General features: G+C 43.3%; 1 protein-coding gene across 4 annotated transcripts in view; it reads left to right on the top strand.

The window, feature by feature from the left end:
- CDK15 (cyclin dependent kinase 15) overlaps positions 1–13,250 on the top strand; it is a 438,173-nt gene that overhangs the window by 81,955 nt on the left and 342,968 nt on the right. For all 4 annotated transcript variants that reach the window (XM_073633297.1, XM_073633299.1, XM_073633298.1 and 1 more), the window contains one exon: positions 8,279–8,376. In XM_073633297.1, the coding sequence (XP_073489398.1) occupies positions 8,279–8,376 (98 nt within the window). The remainder of the gene's footprint in view (positions 1–8,278; positions 8,377–13,250) is intronic.

Here is a 13,250-nt window from a genome sequence, read left to right as displayed (position 1 = left end):
ATAACCTACATGACAGGCCTGTCTAAATTTGCCTACACTGATATCCTAGACCCAGAAAAATCCTATTCTAGCACCTACCTTCTAGTAGAGGGTTTTTAAGTTGATAAAAATATCTACTGAGTCAGCTAGCAGTAGTTATTCACGTTCAACTGGACAAGTCCAAATGAATGTGACTGATAGGGCGCAGTCACTCTTCGGCTGATAATTTTTCACCTAGCTCAGCTGATTTTTAAATTGACTTACGTTGAGTTGGGTGGACCTGACAGAGCCATCCATGATTCGACATGCGGCTGATTCTGCAGGGATTGGCTGAAATTCGAGCTGTGCATGGTAAGCTTATCTAGTACTAGCTATACCAAGACCTGAGTAAATGAGAACCTTTGCAGACAATCTACTGAATCAATTCCTGTTGAAGACTATTTCCCATTTTTTCTCGTCAATTGTGTTTATTATTTTTTAAATATAACAAAGATTGACAAATTGAGTACATACAAGGATGGTGGTACAATCTTCATACAAGAATTTAACTAAAATTATATAAGGATTTATAAACATGATGAATACATAACAATGTAAAAATGTAACAAGTAGAGCAACGAATAAACCAATAAACTATCAGAAGCATTAGAAAATCCCATCAGAAGAAAAAAAAAAAAGGAAGCTAGTGACTATTGGTACATTTTGCAAGAGCAGTAATAAGGAGATCAATCTAATAGGTATATATTAAAAACAGAAGAGATAATGTGTATATAAGTACCACACAATATTAAAAGAAAGATAGAAAACAAAAAATAGAGTAAAATTACCAAGGAAATAATAGTGTGTTTTCAAGGTCTGGAGGTAAATGCTTAACCCAAGGAAGCCAGACAGAGGCGGCTCTCTAATTAGGCAAATTAGGCGGTCGCCTAAGGCCTCGCACTCACAGGGGCCTCGCGGCCGCCTAATTTGCCTGTTCTCAATCACTGAAGTTGACGCCAGCGGCTCCGCCTACCCCCACTGGGACTCTGTGGCTTAGTAGCTGACGGACAAATCAGATACTGCCCGCAGCCTGAGGAATAGCGGCCTCATCACGGAGCGTCCCAGTCCGTGGGGCCTCATGTGTAAGTTTTGCCTAAGGCCTCACAAAGCCTAGAGCTGCCTCTGAAGCCAGAGATTCTCAAATTGACCGATTCCATCTCTTTTAAATGCTTACATTTTTCATGAATAAGAGCTCTATTAGTTCTGTGTATGGTTTCAGCTAGAACTGAATATTTAGTTGTCCATGCCTTAGCAATGGTTTGTTTTGCGGCTGTTAGGAGCTGTAAAAGAAATCAAAATTGATTCTGTGTGATCCCATCAGGTTTCAAGTTTAAAAGGGCTGTAGCAGGATTGGGCTGTATAGGTGTATCAAAGATTTTGAAAGTTAAGTCAAAAACTGCCTTCCAGAATTTATGGGCAATTGGGCAATCCCACCAAATATGAAGTTGTATGCCAGACTCTGAACAGCCATGAAAACAAGCTCCAGGGTTATTTCCCATTTTTTAAACTGACCATTTTTAAGCAGAAACAAGCGGAATTTCTGTCAGTGTGTGACCTCTTCTGCTTAACGCAAGATGATTATTAGGGGATGGGAGGGGCTGGGGTGGGGGAACTCCTCCATCCACCTTGTCTGTGTGGATGGCTAAACCTGTTAGCTTTATATCTGCTGTCCTCAGCTTTCTACATTCTTTAGAAAGTGCACATCATGTTATATCTTTCTTCCTGTTTCAGCAGTGGGTGTGGAGTCTAGGCATATACTGTGTGAGAGCTAATTGGAGCAAAGGCACCCCCCCCCCTCCACATAGGCAGAGGAACAAAGAAACTTGCAGGGCTGTACTGTGAATAGACAAGCTCTCTGCTTATATATCTCTAAGTTCCCTCCCCGACACAAATTCCCAGCTGCTTTTATCTCCTGTGTTGGAGAACCTGTCAGAAGTTATCATGCTGATAACAGAGGAATGGAGCAGCAGAAAGACATGGGACATAGAGCTTTGGAGACAGATAAGTATTAGGGCGGCACAGTGGTGTAGTGGGTAGCACTCTCGCCTAGCAGTAAAAGGGGTTGCTGGTTCGAATCCCAACCACAACACATCTGCCTGGAGTTTGCATGTTCTCCCTGTGCCTGCGTGGGTTTCCTCCGGGTACTCCGGTTTCCTCCCACACTCCAAAGGCATGCTGGTAGGTTAATTGGCTTCTGTCCAAAAAATTGGCCCTAGTATATGAATGTGAGTTGGGGACCTTGGATTGTGGGCTCCTTGAGGTTAGGGACCGATGTGAGTGTGCAATGTATATATGGAGCGCTGCGTAATTTGACGGCGCTATATGGGTACCTTAAATAAATAGGGATAATTGTAGACACGCACCCACACTCGCTTAGGTTGAACTGGATGGACTAGTATCTTTATTCAACCTTACTAACTATGTAACTATTATTATTATAATACAGGATTTATATAGCGCCAACAGTTTACGCAGCGCTTTACAATATGAAAGGGAGACAATACAGTTATAATACAATAAGATACAGGAGGATTAGAAGGGCCCTGCTCAGAAGAGCTTACAATCTAATAGGGTGGGGCAGGTGGTACAAAAGGTTGTAACTGTGGGGAATGAGCTGATGGAAGTGGTAAAAGATTAGTTAGAGACGATATAGGCTTTCCTGAAGATATGAATTTTCAGGGATCGCCTGAAGGTAGCAAGAGTAGGGGATAGCCAGACAGGTGGCGGTAGCGAGTTCCAGAGGATGGGAGAGGCTCTGGAGAAATCCTGGAGACGAGCATAAGAGGAGGAGACGAGAGAGCTTGAGAGTAGGAGGTCTTGAGAAGAGCGGAGAGGACGATTTGGGTGATATTTGGATTGGTGATGTAGCTCGGGGCAGAGTTGTGAATGGCTTTGTATGTTGTGGTTAGTATTTTGAATTTAATTCGCTGGGTGATTGGGAGCCAGTGTAGGGATTGGAGGAGAGGGTTGGCAGACACTGAGCGGTTGGTAAGGTGGAGAAGTCTGGCAGCAGCATTCATGATAGACTGAAGAGGGGATAGCCTATGGAGAGGCAGGCCAATGAGAAGGGAGTTGCAATAGTCAAGGCGAGAGATAACAAGGGAGTGAATGAGGAGCTTGGTGGTTTCATTTGTTAAAAAGGGGCGAATTTTAGAGACGTTACGGAGGTGAATTCTACATACTTTTGACAACGATTGGATTTGAGGCTGAAATGACAAGTCAGAGTCTAGGATTACACCTAGTACCCTGGCGTGAGGGGAGGCACTGATGGTTGCATTGTTGATTTTGATGGAAAAGTCGTGGAGGGGGGCATGGGCGGGGGGGAATATTAATAGCTCAGTTTTAGAGAGATTTAGTTTAAGGAAGTGATGCGACAACCATGCTGATATGACAGTTAGTAAGTTAGTAATGCGAGAGGAGACTGAAGGAGTGAGGTGAGGAGTAGACAGATAGATTTGGGTGTCATCAGCGTATAAGTGGTATTGGAAGCCGTGGGCGGTTATCAAGTGACCAAGGGAGGAGGTGTACTGGCTGTTGGTTTTAGCAGTTAGTAAATCGTTAGTGAGTTTTAGTAAGGCAGTTTCTGTGGAGTGCTGTGAGTGAAAGCCAGACTGTAAAGGGTCAAGAAGATTATCTTCACTGAGATAGGAGCTAAGACGGTTGTAGACTAAGCGTTCTAGAAGTTTAGAGGTGAATGGGAGCAATGAGATGGGTCTTAAGTTGTTCAGGTTGGTAGGGTCCAGTGAGGGCTTTTTAAGTATGGGAGTGATCTGCGAATGTTTTAGAGGGGAGGGGACGGTGCCACTAGAGAGGGTGAGATTGAAGATGTGAGTGAGGGAGCACAGGATAGAAGAAGAGGGTGACCGTAGTAGTTGTGAGGGAACAGGATCCAGGGGACAATTGGTTAAGTGGGCATCTGAGAAAAGTTTTGTAACCTCTTCAGTAGTAGCCAATTCAAAAGAGGAGAGTGTTGAATGTGCTGTTAGGCAAGGTATGTTGGGTGGGGAAGATGTACGCACAGTACATCTTCTCCACCCAACACTACAGATATAAGTGCTCAGGTCAGAAATCACAAATAGGGTTTACAACCGCCTTAAGAACTTCAGTCATTTAAAAAAAAAATGTATTTCCCTTATTATTTTCTTCTCAAGAGTGAATACATTGCAAAGCCCAATTAAGAGCTGAGCTAACAGCTGTATCCATACATATTAGGAGGTAATGCACCTCTGCATTTTTTACGTGATGCTTTTCAAAACTGCAGCACATTGTGCTTGGCTCATGACCCTCACAATGTAGCTGTCAAATGAAAATATAAAGAAAAAAGTGTGGATTACACCTCCTTTACATATGGGGGAGATTCAACAGATGCCAAAAGAAACTGGACACTGCTTGTAGCATTTACTGTTTTTAGAATCTGTTAATTACTCCCTTGGAGCAAGAGCTCGAATAACCGTGATTGGCCAGTAACTACCCTTGATCTTCAGACTAATCTTATTCTATTCTATCCTTTTTTTATTGTAAAAAAAGAATACAGGAGCAAAATTAAGTTTTGGGTTCAGCTTCATGTAGAGATTGCATGTTCAAAATAATAATGTAGAAGGTTTAATAGTTTTGGAAATAATTATTATGGATTTATAATATCATCAATTCCTTACCCCAGGAATATACACAGTGAGGGGTATTTATCAAAACTGGTGAAGATGTGCATGGCAACCAATCAACTTCTATCTTCAGCTTGTTCAGTTAACCTCTCGCCGACCGCCCGCCGTTTGACAGCGGCAGAATGGCTCCCCTGCGCGAATTGCCTTACCTGTATGGAGGCCGCTTCAAGGAGTATAGTGGGGGGGCTCTTGTGCGCCATGTCACTGAGGAGCCCATGCGCGTGCCCGATGGCCGCGGAGTCCGCCGGGCACCACGATCGCTCCTGACTGAGCCAGAACAGGGATGTGTGTGTAAACACACACATCCCTGTTCTGGCAGGGGAGAGGCGACAGATGGTGTGTTTCTAGTATATAGGATCAATGATCGTTCTCCTCCTCCAGGCAGTCCCATCCCCCTACAGTTAGAACACCCTGAGGGAACACATTTAACACCTTGATTGCCCCCTAGTGTTAACCCCTTCCCTGCCAATGACATTTATACAGTAATCAGTGGCTATTTTTAGCTCTGATCGCTGTATAAATGTCAGCGGTCCCAAAAAAGTGTCAAAAGTGTCCGATCTGTCCGCCGCAATGTCGCAGTCCCGATAAATATCGCAGATCGCCGCCATTACTGGTAAAAAAAAATAATAATAATAAAAATGCCATAGATCTATCCCCTATGTAGAGGCGATAACTTTTGCGCAAACCAATTAATATAAGCTTATTGCGGTTTTTATTACCAAAAATATGTAGAAGAATATATAGTGGCCTAAACTGAGGAAGAAATTTGTTTTGTTGTATTTTTAAATTTTGGGATATTTATTATAGCAAAAAGTTAAAAATAGTGTTTTTTTTTTAATTGTCGGTCTTATTTTGTTTATAGCGCAAAAAAAAAAAAAAAAAAATGCAGAGATGATCAAATACCACCAAAAGAAAGCTCTATTTGTGGGAAAAAATTTACATAAATTTTGTTTGGGTACAGCGTCGCACGACTGCGCAATTAAAGCGACGCAGTGCCGTATTACAAAAAATGGCCCGGTCAGGAAGGGGTAAATTCTTCCGGGGCTGAAGTGGATAAGCTTTAAAAATGAAAGATGGAAGCTGAATGGTTGCCATGTACAGCTGCTCCAGTTTCTGGCTGCTGAAGGACAGGGCCTCTGTGAACAGAGCGGGATTCACTTTCTGGGAACTTTCTGGGATTCACTTTCTGGGAAATTAACCAGTTATTGGGAGAAAAATTACTGCAGACTGCATATAACATTACCCATTGGCATATAGATGTACAACAGTATAGAAATAATACAAGCTTTATATAAGAGGAGATTAACTGCTTCAATACAGGGCACTTTTACCTCCTTCCTGCCCGGGCCAATTTTCAGCTTTCAGCGCTGTAACTTTTTGAATGACAATTGTGCGGTCATGCAATGTTGCACCCAAATGAAATATTTATAATTTTTTTTCACACAAATAGAGCTTTCTTTTGGTGGTATTTAATAACTACTGGGTTTTTTTATTTTTTTCTAAAAAACCAAAAAAAGACAGAAAATTTTGAAATAAAAGAAGTTTTCTGTTAGTTTCTGTCTGAAAAGTTTGTAAATAAGTATTTTTTCTCCTGATGTACGCTGATGAGGCTGCACTAATGGGCACTGATGGGCATTGATGAGGTGGCACTGATGAGGAGGCACCAATATGCAGCACTGATAGGCAGCACTTATAAGCAATGATAGGTGGCACAGATAGGCAGCACTGATGGGCAACACTTATGGGCGTCACTTATGAGCTGGCACTGACTTGCATCACGGAGGGGCACAAATTGGCCTCACTGATGGGAACAAATTGGCATCACTGATGGGCGCAGATTGGAGGCACTGATGGGCACAGATTGGCATCACAGATGGGCACAGACTGGCATCACTGCAGGGGCTGCACTAATAATATGGGCACTGATGATCAGTGCCCTGATTACCTGTAAAGGTCTCCCCTGTGAGGAGATGCTGCTGATCAGCTCTCCTTTCCTCACACTCTGTCAGTGTGAGGCGGGGAGAGCCAATAACCGGCATTTCCTTGTTTACATGTGATCAGCTGTGATTGGACACAGCTGATCACATGGGTAAAGAGCCACACCATCGATTCTGTACCGAGATCGGGGTCACGCTGTGTCCCAGTGACACAGCGCACCTGCGATCACTGCACTGCATGGTGAGACTGGGGTAACGTCACATCACGTCATCCCAGAACAACAGAGCATCTCGCCTGCCGTAATTGGTCTATATGGCGGGCGGGAGGTAGTTAATAACAGTACATACATGCAATGGACAAACAGGTATCAGCAAAGGGTCCAATAGGAATCCTAGTGGAATTGTGCACATATACTTGGGTTTATTTAGTGACCAATAGCGATAGCTCTGGATAAAAGTTGCAGCAAAGTCTAGTTGCAGGGGCTCCTGAGGATGATGCGGTGTCTGTCATTTGTGTCGGAGACCTGAAGACAAGGTCAGAGGTCAAGGGGGTATCCTTCAACTGTTGTCCAACCAGCCTGGAACAGAATTTCTCATCTATAGAAACTGTGATGTTGCAATGGAACTCAGGGTCTGCCTAACTACCCTGTGCTTTAGACACTCTCTAGAAGTTTCTAAAATAACAAGAATGGTTTATAAATTCTATTGCAATAAACAGGTTCACATACTAATATACAGCAAACTGACCACTACATATATACAGTAGCACAGTCCTAGCTATCTGGCACTGTGCATGTGAAATATTTACAAAGACAGGACAGAGATACTCTGTCACAGAGATCTGCCACAAGGATTTAGATATACATTCAGCAGCAGCAGTTAAACTATTAGATCTTAGGAATACTTGCATAATAGCCTCTTCTTGTCTGGGTGAAGATACAACAGCAGAAAATGTACATGTAGCTCAGTTCACTCTCAGTGTTCTTCCTGAAAACCCCTCTTTATAAAGATATCAAAGTCCTCCAATCTGGGGTTTTAACCCAGCAAGCAGGGAAGGAAGGATGTGATGTGCATAAATAACCCTACAGCCACTTACAATTAGAGACAGTAGAGGGCAGCAGATCCATACAGTAACATTGGCATTTAAATGTGGACCAGTACCATTCACAACAGCCATACCTTAGATTGTAAGCTCCTTGAGGGTAGGAACTGATGTGAATGTACAATAGGTAATGTGCTGCATACATTGTTGTCACTATATAAATACCTATAATAAATAGATAATAAATCCACAGCAATCTCAGCACCGAGCCTGCAACTCTTCCCACTCACTCTCATCAGCACTGTGCCTGAAGCCCTTTTCTCATGACCATGCCTGAACCCCCCCCCACCCACTGTGCACACTATCCTTTACTCTTACCACTGCATTTGACCCCTATCCTCCCCTCCCACATGCTCCTCCTTCAATCGCCACTGAACAGATGCCCGCCCCTGCTCTCGCAGTCACTGTACCAATGCACACTTTTGTTCTTGCCACCACTGCAGTTACGCTCCTTTTCATATTCAGCTTGTTCAGTGAATGGGCACATGTTTGCCAGTGGGAAGTAAAGCTAAGGCTCCCATATTTCATTTTTTAATTTCATGTGTCTTTTTTGCTTACAGCAGAGAAAGGGACTTCCTTTTGGTACTGCATCTTCCTATCTGAACCTGGAGAAACTAGGTGAAGGTTCCTATGCAACAGTGTACAAAGGAATAAGCAGGTTTGTTTTTTTTTTGTCTTCTAAAACTGAGACTCCTACCTGTGGGTCAGAATTGTTTTGTACATTCAGAGCAGGCTGTTGTTACATGTAATTCAATGTAAATATGTAATGCCTAGTACACACTATCAGTCTTTTTTCCGATCAACCCAGGAGGCTGAACGAAAATAAAAAAAAGGGAGGAGCTTGGGAGGAGCAATTTTAAGTACTGCGAGCTCCTCCCAAGCTCCTCTGTCCTCCCCCCCCCCCCACTGAGATATTGTGTTCTGACAGGAGGACTGCCCTCCCCTCTTCCCTGCCAGAACACATCGGTTAGTGCTGACAGCCAAGCCATTGGCTGTCAGCACCAATTGGTTGCTGATCAGATGCTGGTTTTCCAGCATGCACACAAGCCGAATGTCAGCCAGTTCTATTGAACCGGCCAATATTCGGCCCCTGTGTACCAGGCTTAAATAAGTGAGTGCGTCTTTACTTACAATGCTGACTTTAGTTAACACATTGCAGTTACCATCTTAGCGCCACAACTACTCCTGTGTTTAGCCTCTCTATAGCTAGAGATCAACTCATTGGAAATAACATGACTTCCAACTTTTGAACTTGACAAAGAGGGACAATTTTTAAGGGGTCAGAATGAGTTGTTGGCACAGTGTACAGCGGCAAAACTTTGGCAGGACACAGCCCCTGTACATGGGAAACAGCAATAATAGGGTGAAAATGTGGGACTGCTGGGAAATATGAAATAAGGAGGTGTCAGGTAAAATATTAGTAATTTAGAGGGGGCAAAGGGAAGTCCCATAAACTAGTGCAGGAAATTTGGAAGCAAAGCTAAGAGCATACAGAATTTTCCTACGTACCTCCCTTCACATACATATTACCTATCCATAATACTGCATCACCTTATCACTTAGCCTGTTCCCACAATTCATCTTAACATTTAACCTGTTACCTAAAATGAACACGTAACCTTCCCTTAACTAAACTAAACCAATCCTTAATACTTAAACCACCATACCCCTTAAAGCTGTAAACCACTGGATGCTTTTTTTTCTTCTTACCTGCAATGTAAAGGCATAATGTTCTAGTATGCATCACATACTAACACATTATGTGAAACTTACCTGAAATTGAAGCCTTCCAGCAATGCGATGTCTTCGCTGGAGGCCACTTCCATCTTCGCCCGTCTTGTCTCCAGGTTTGCGGACTCCGGCTCTGCGGCTGGCCGGAGCCTCAATGACGTCACTCCTGGCCATGCGCGCAGGAGCCGCAGGTCACAGCACAGGGCTCTGAAGGAAGGGCCCAGGGGGCCCTTCCTTCAGAGTGCATGCGCCAGTGATGTCACTGGCTACATGTAATGTAAATATCTGACTTAAAATGACTTAAAAAATGCAACAATCCATGAAAACAGTAAAAAAAAAAAGTATATCTTATATAAATATAAAATTGTTAGCGGTGAGCCTGGGAGACACAGGCTAGAAACTTCTTTTGTTAGCTGGGCTCTGTGGTACCTCTCTGCTATAGACACTGGGGGTGCTGGTGGGCACCGTGGCTGCATATGATGGGCACAGTGACTGTATTTGGTGGGCACAGTGGCTGCATATGCTGGGCACAGTGGCTGCATATGATGGGCACAGTGATTGTATTTGGTGGGCGCAGTGGCTGCACATGATGGGCACAGTGGCTGTATTTGGTGGGCACAGCGGCTGCATATGCTGGGCACAGTGGCTGCATTTGCTGGGCACAGTGGCTGCATTTGCTGGGCACAGTGGCTGCATTTGCTGGGCACAGTGAGGCTGCAATTGATGTTTTTTTTTTTTAAGTATTTTTTCACAGTTTGTTTGCGCCCCCCCAAAAATTTTGAGCACCAGCCGCCACTGTATGTAAACATAACATGTGCCTACAAACACTATCAACCAGTGATGTGCAACTTCTTTATCACATAAATTAGTCCATGAGTCCATCAGTAAGAAAGAAAAGGTTTATAGTCAATTGTATGTTCCTTCTGTGTAAATTATACCTCCTATTCCACAATTTGAACCAACACGAATAGTGTTCAAAGAATTCCAATGCGCACCCCGTGCCTCACCTTTTTGCCTGGACCTATGCTAATGAATATCCACTAGGTCAGGCACACTTGTGACTCCCTACACAGGAGATTTTCCTGGTATCCCAGCTTGACTGACTGATATCATGGAAAAAGTGAAAACTGTATAGACTAACGTAATGGAATAAAGTAGAAACCGCATATAATGTAAAATCGATAAAAGCAATTAATTATAATAAAGTAAAAAAATGTACAATTTTTAAAGTGCTATAGCCACTGGCAATAATTGCATGAAAAATCCCGACAAGCTGGTTGTACCCAAGTTAATCAGTCGATCAACTTGGATACAATCAGCCTGCCCATACATGGTTTTAACCTCAGCTGGTCCCTGCTGAACCGGCTGAGATTTGAACCATCTATGGCGGGCTTTAGACAATTTCAGTTTAAGAAAATGTTTACTGATAAACATGGCCCATTGTTCAAAGATTGGATGTAGCTTTGCCATAGTTTGCTCTGTATACATTGTTTGCAGAACAACATCTCCAACTGGAAAACAATTACCTGTTGTACAACTGGGACCTTAAAGTGGAGGGCCACCCTGAAAAAAAAAAATTCACCAAAAATCCTAAAAAAAATTAAAAAAAAACATTTGAAAAAAAAATTTTTTAAACTTACCTGAACCCTTGTTGCTAGGCAGTCTTCCTAATCTGCCTCTTCCTATTCCGCGGCATGTTCTGTTCCTAGCTGAGCGCCCCCCTTGCCTTCTGGGAACTGTGTGTGTTCCCAGAAAACCACGGGGCCATTCACAGATCGTCGCGCCGCTCGCGCGTGCGCAGTAGGAAACTGGCAGTGAAGCCGCAAGGCTCCACTGCCTGCTTCTCTTACTTAGGATGGCGGTGCCGGGATCCGACAGCCAAGGGATGGGTCAGCCTCGGGCGGCCGACATCGCGGGCACCCAGGACAGGTAAGTACTTATTTAAAGTCAGCAGCTACAGTGTTTGTGGCTGCTGACTTTTAATTTTTTTTTTCAGGGACAGAATCCCGCTTTAAGATGACCCTGTATTTTGGGCTTATTTAGAAATCTTTCATGGTTCAAATGCGTTGTTTCATAGTTCAAAATTAGAGCAATGATAAAATATAATATTTTATTCAGAGAGACTGAATGCCACTATATTTTTTTTCCTAATGCTTCTAAGTACCTTAACTTGATTGTAAAGTCTCATTTTTATTTTAGTTAAAAGTAACAAACATACCTGCCCTGTGTAATGGTTTTGCACAGAGTGGCCCAGATCCTCTACTTCTCAGGTCCCTCTTCGGTGCTCCTGGCCCCTCCCTCCTGTTGAGTGCCCCCACAGCAAGCAGATTGCTATGAGGGCACCCGAGCTGAGCCACAGCTCCGTGTGTCCATTCGGCCCGACCCCGTCCCCTTTCTCTCCCGATTGGCTCACTGACTTTAACAGCAGTAGGAGCCAATGGTGCCGCGCTGCTGTCTCAGCCAATGAGAAGGGGTGTCCTGGGCAGCCAAGACACTCCTACAACATCGCTGGATCTAGATGGGGCTCAGGTAAGTATTAGGGGGCTGCAGCATAAAGAAGGTTTTTTTATCTTAATGTATAGAAAACCTTCTGACTTTACAATCACTTTAATTTCTGCAGCGCTATTGTGCGGTCACACAATCTTTCCCTGTGCTTTGGCACTGCAGGGAAATATCCTTGGAAGGGGCGTCTATTAGAGGAAGGGGAGTGTAATTTTCCATTCTGTATACACCCCCTTTTCTAACTCTATAGTCATATCTGCTGCGCAGAAAAGGAAAAGGAGGAAATGCAGAGCTTAGAAACGAACCGAAATTGAGTATACTCTGTAGAGGACACCAGCTGGTCTACACAATCTCAACCTGAGGTGGGGACACAGAATATGGGAAGGACAGCTAAAGGCAGGATCACAAAACAAATACTTTAGTAGCTTTGTGAGTATGAACACTGTTATATAGCATGTAATGAGAGTTTTTCATAGTCATACCCAATCATGTTACTGATCTGTTGCCAATTAACCTAAGTGCAAAATGTTGTTTCAGCTCTTCTTTGTTAGCACTACTTACTTTACCAGCTTTTTGTTGCCTTGTCCCAACATTTCTGAGATGTGTTGCTGCTATGAATTTTAAAATTACTTTATTTTTGTGTTAAAGGGGTACATTATTCCAGTTTAAACATTTGATGTGTTTTTTTATTGTGGATATAGTATGGGTTTATGAGATTTGCAAATCATTGCATTCTGTTTTTGTGGAGATTTTACACAGGGTCCCAACTTTTTTGGAAATTGGGCTGCATCTCTTTCAGGTTTTCTGCCCCAAGCCTTGATGCTCCTGGTATAACTATGATATCTTGTAGGTCTGATATTAATGCCAGACAGTTGACTGAGGTAGGAGAAATGCAGGAAAAGACAGCTAGTCTAGGTTGTCAGGAAGTATAAATCTGGCCCTGGTATTACTGTATAGCAATTGTTACAATCCTAAACCCTCTGGTAAACTTTTGAACTATGTAAGGCCCCTTTCACACTTGTGCGACTTGTTCTGCGGCTTGGGACTGCAAAGTCACATGACAAGTCATACCCCATGATTTCCAATGAGTACAGTTCATATCTGTGTGACTTCAAGTCGCAGCAACTCCAAAGTAGTCCCTGCACTACTTTGGGCTGACTTTGATGCAACTTGAGATCTATAGACCTCAAGATTTACACAGGCATTGCTGCAAGTCACATAAGTTGTGGCAAAATTGCTTGACTTTCAGGTCGCACAAGTGTAAAAATGGGCCTAAATCATAACAGAGACCTTGATTTT

Source organism: Aquarana catesbeiana, linkage group LG06 (assembly GCF_042186555.1).
Source record: "Aquarana catesbeiana isolate 2022-GZ linkage group LG06, ASM4218655v1, whole genome shotgun sequence".
Classification (NCBI taxonomy): Eukaryota; Metazoa; Chordata; class Amphibia; order Anura; family Ranidae; genus Aquarana; species Aquarana catesbeiana.
Note: the sequence above shows the minus strand (reverse complement) of the source record. Positions and strands in the feature narration are given on the sequence as shown.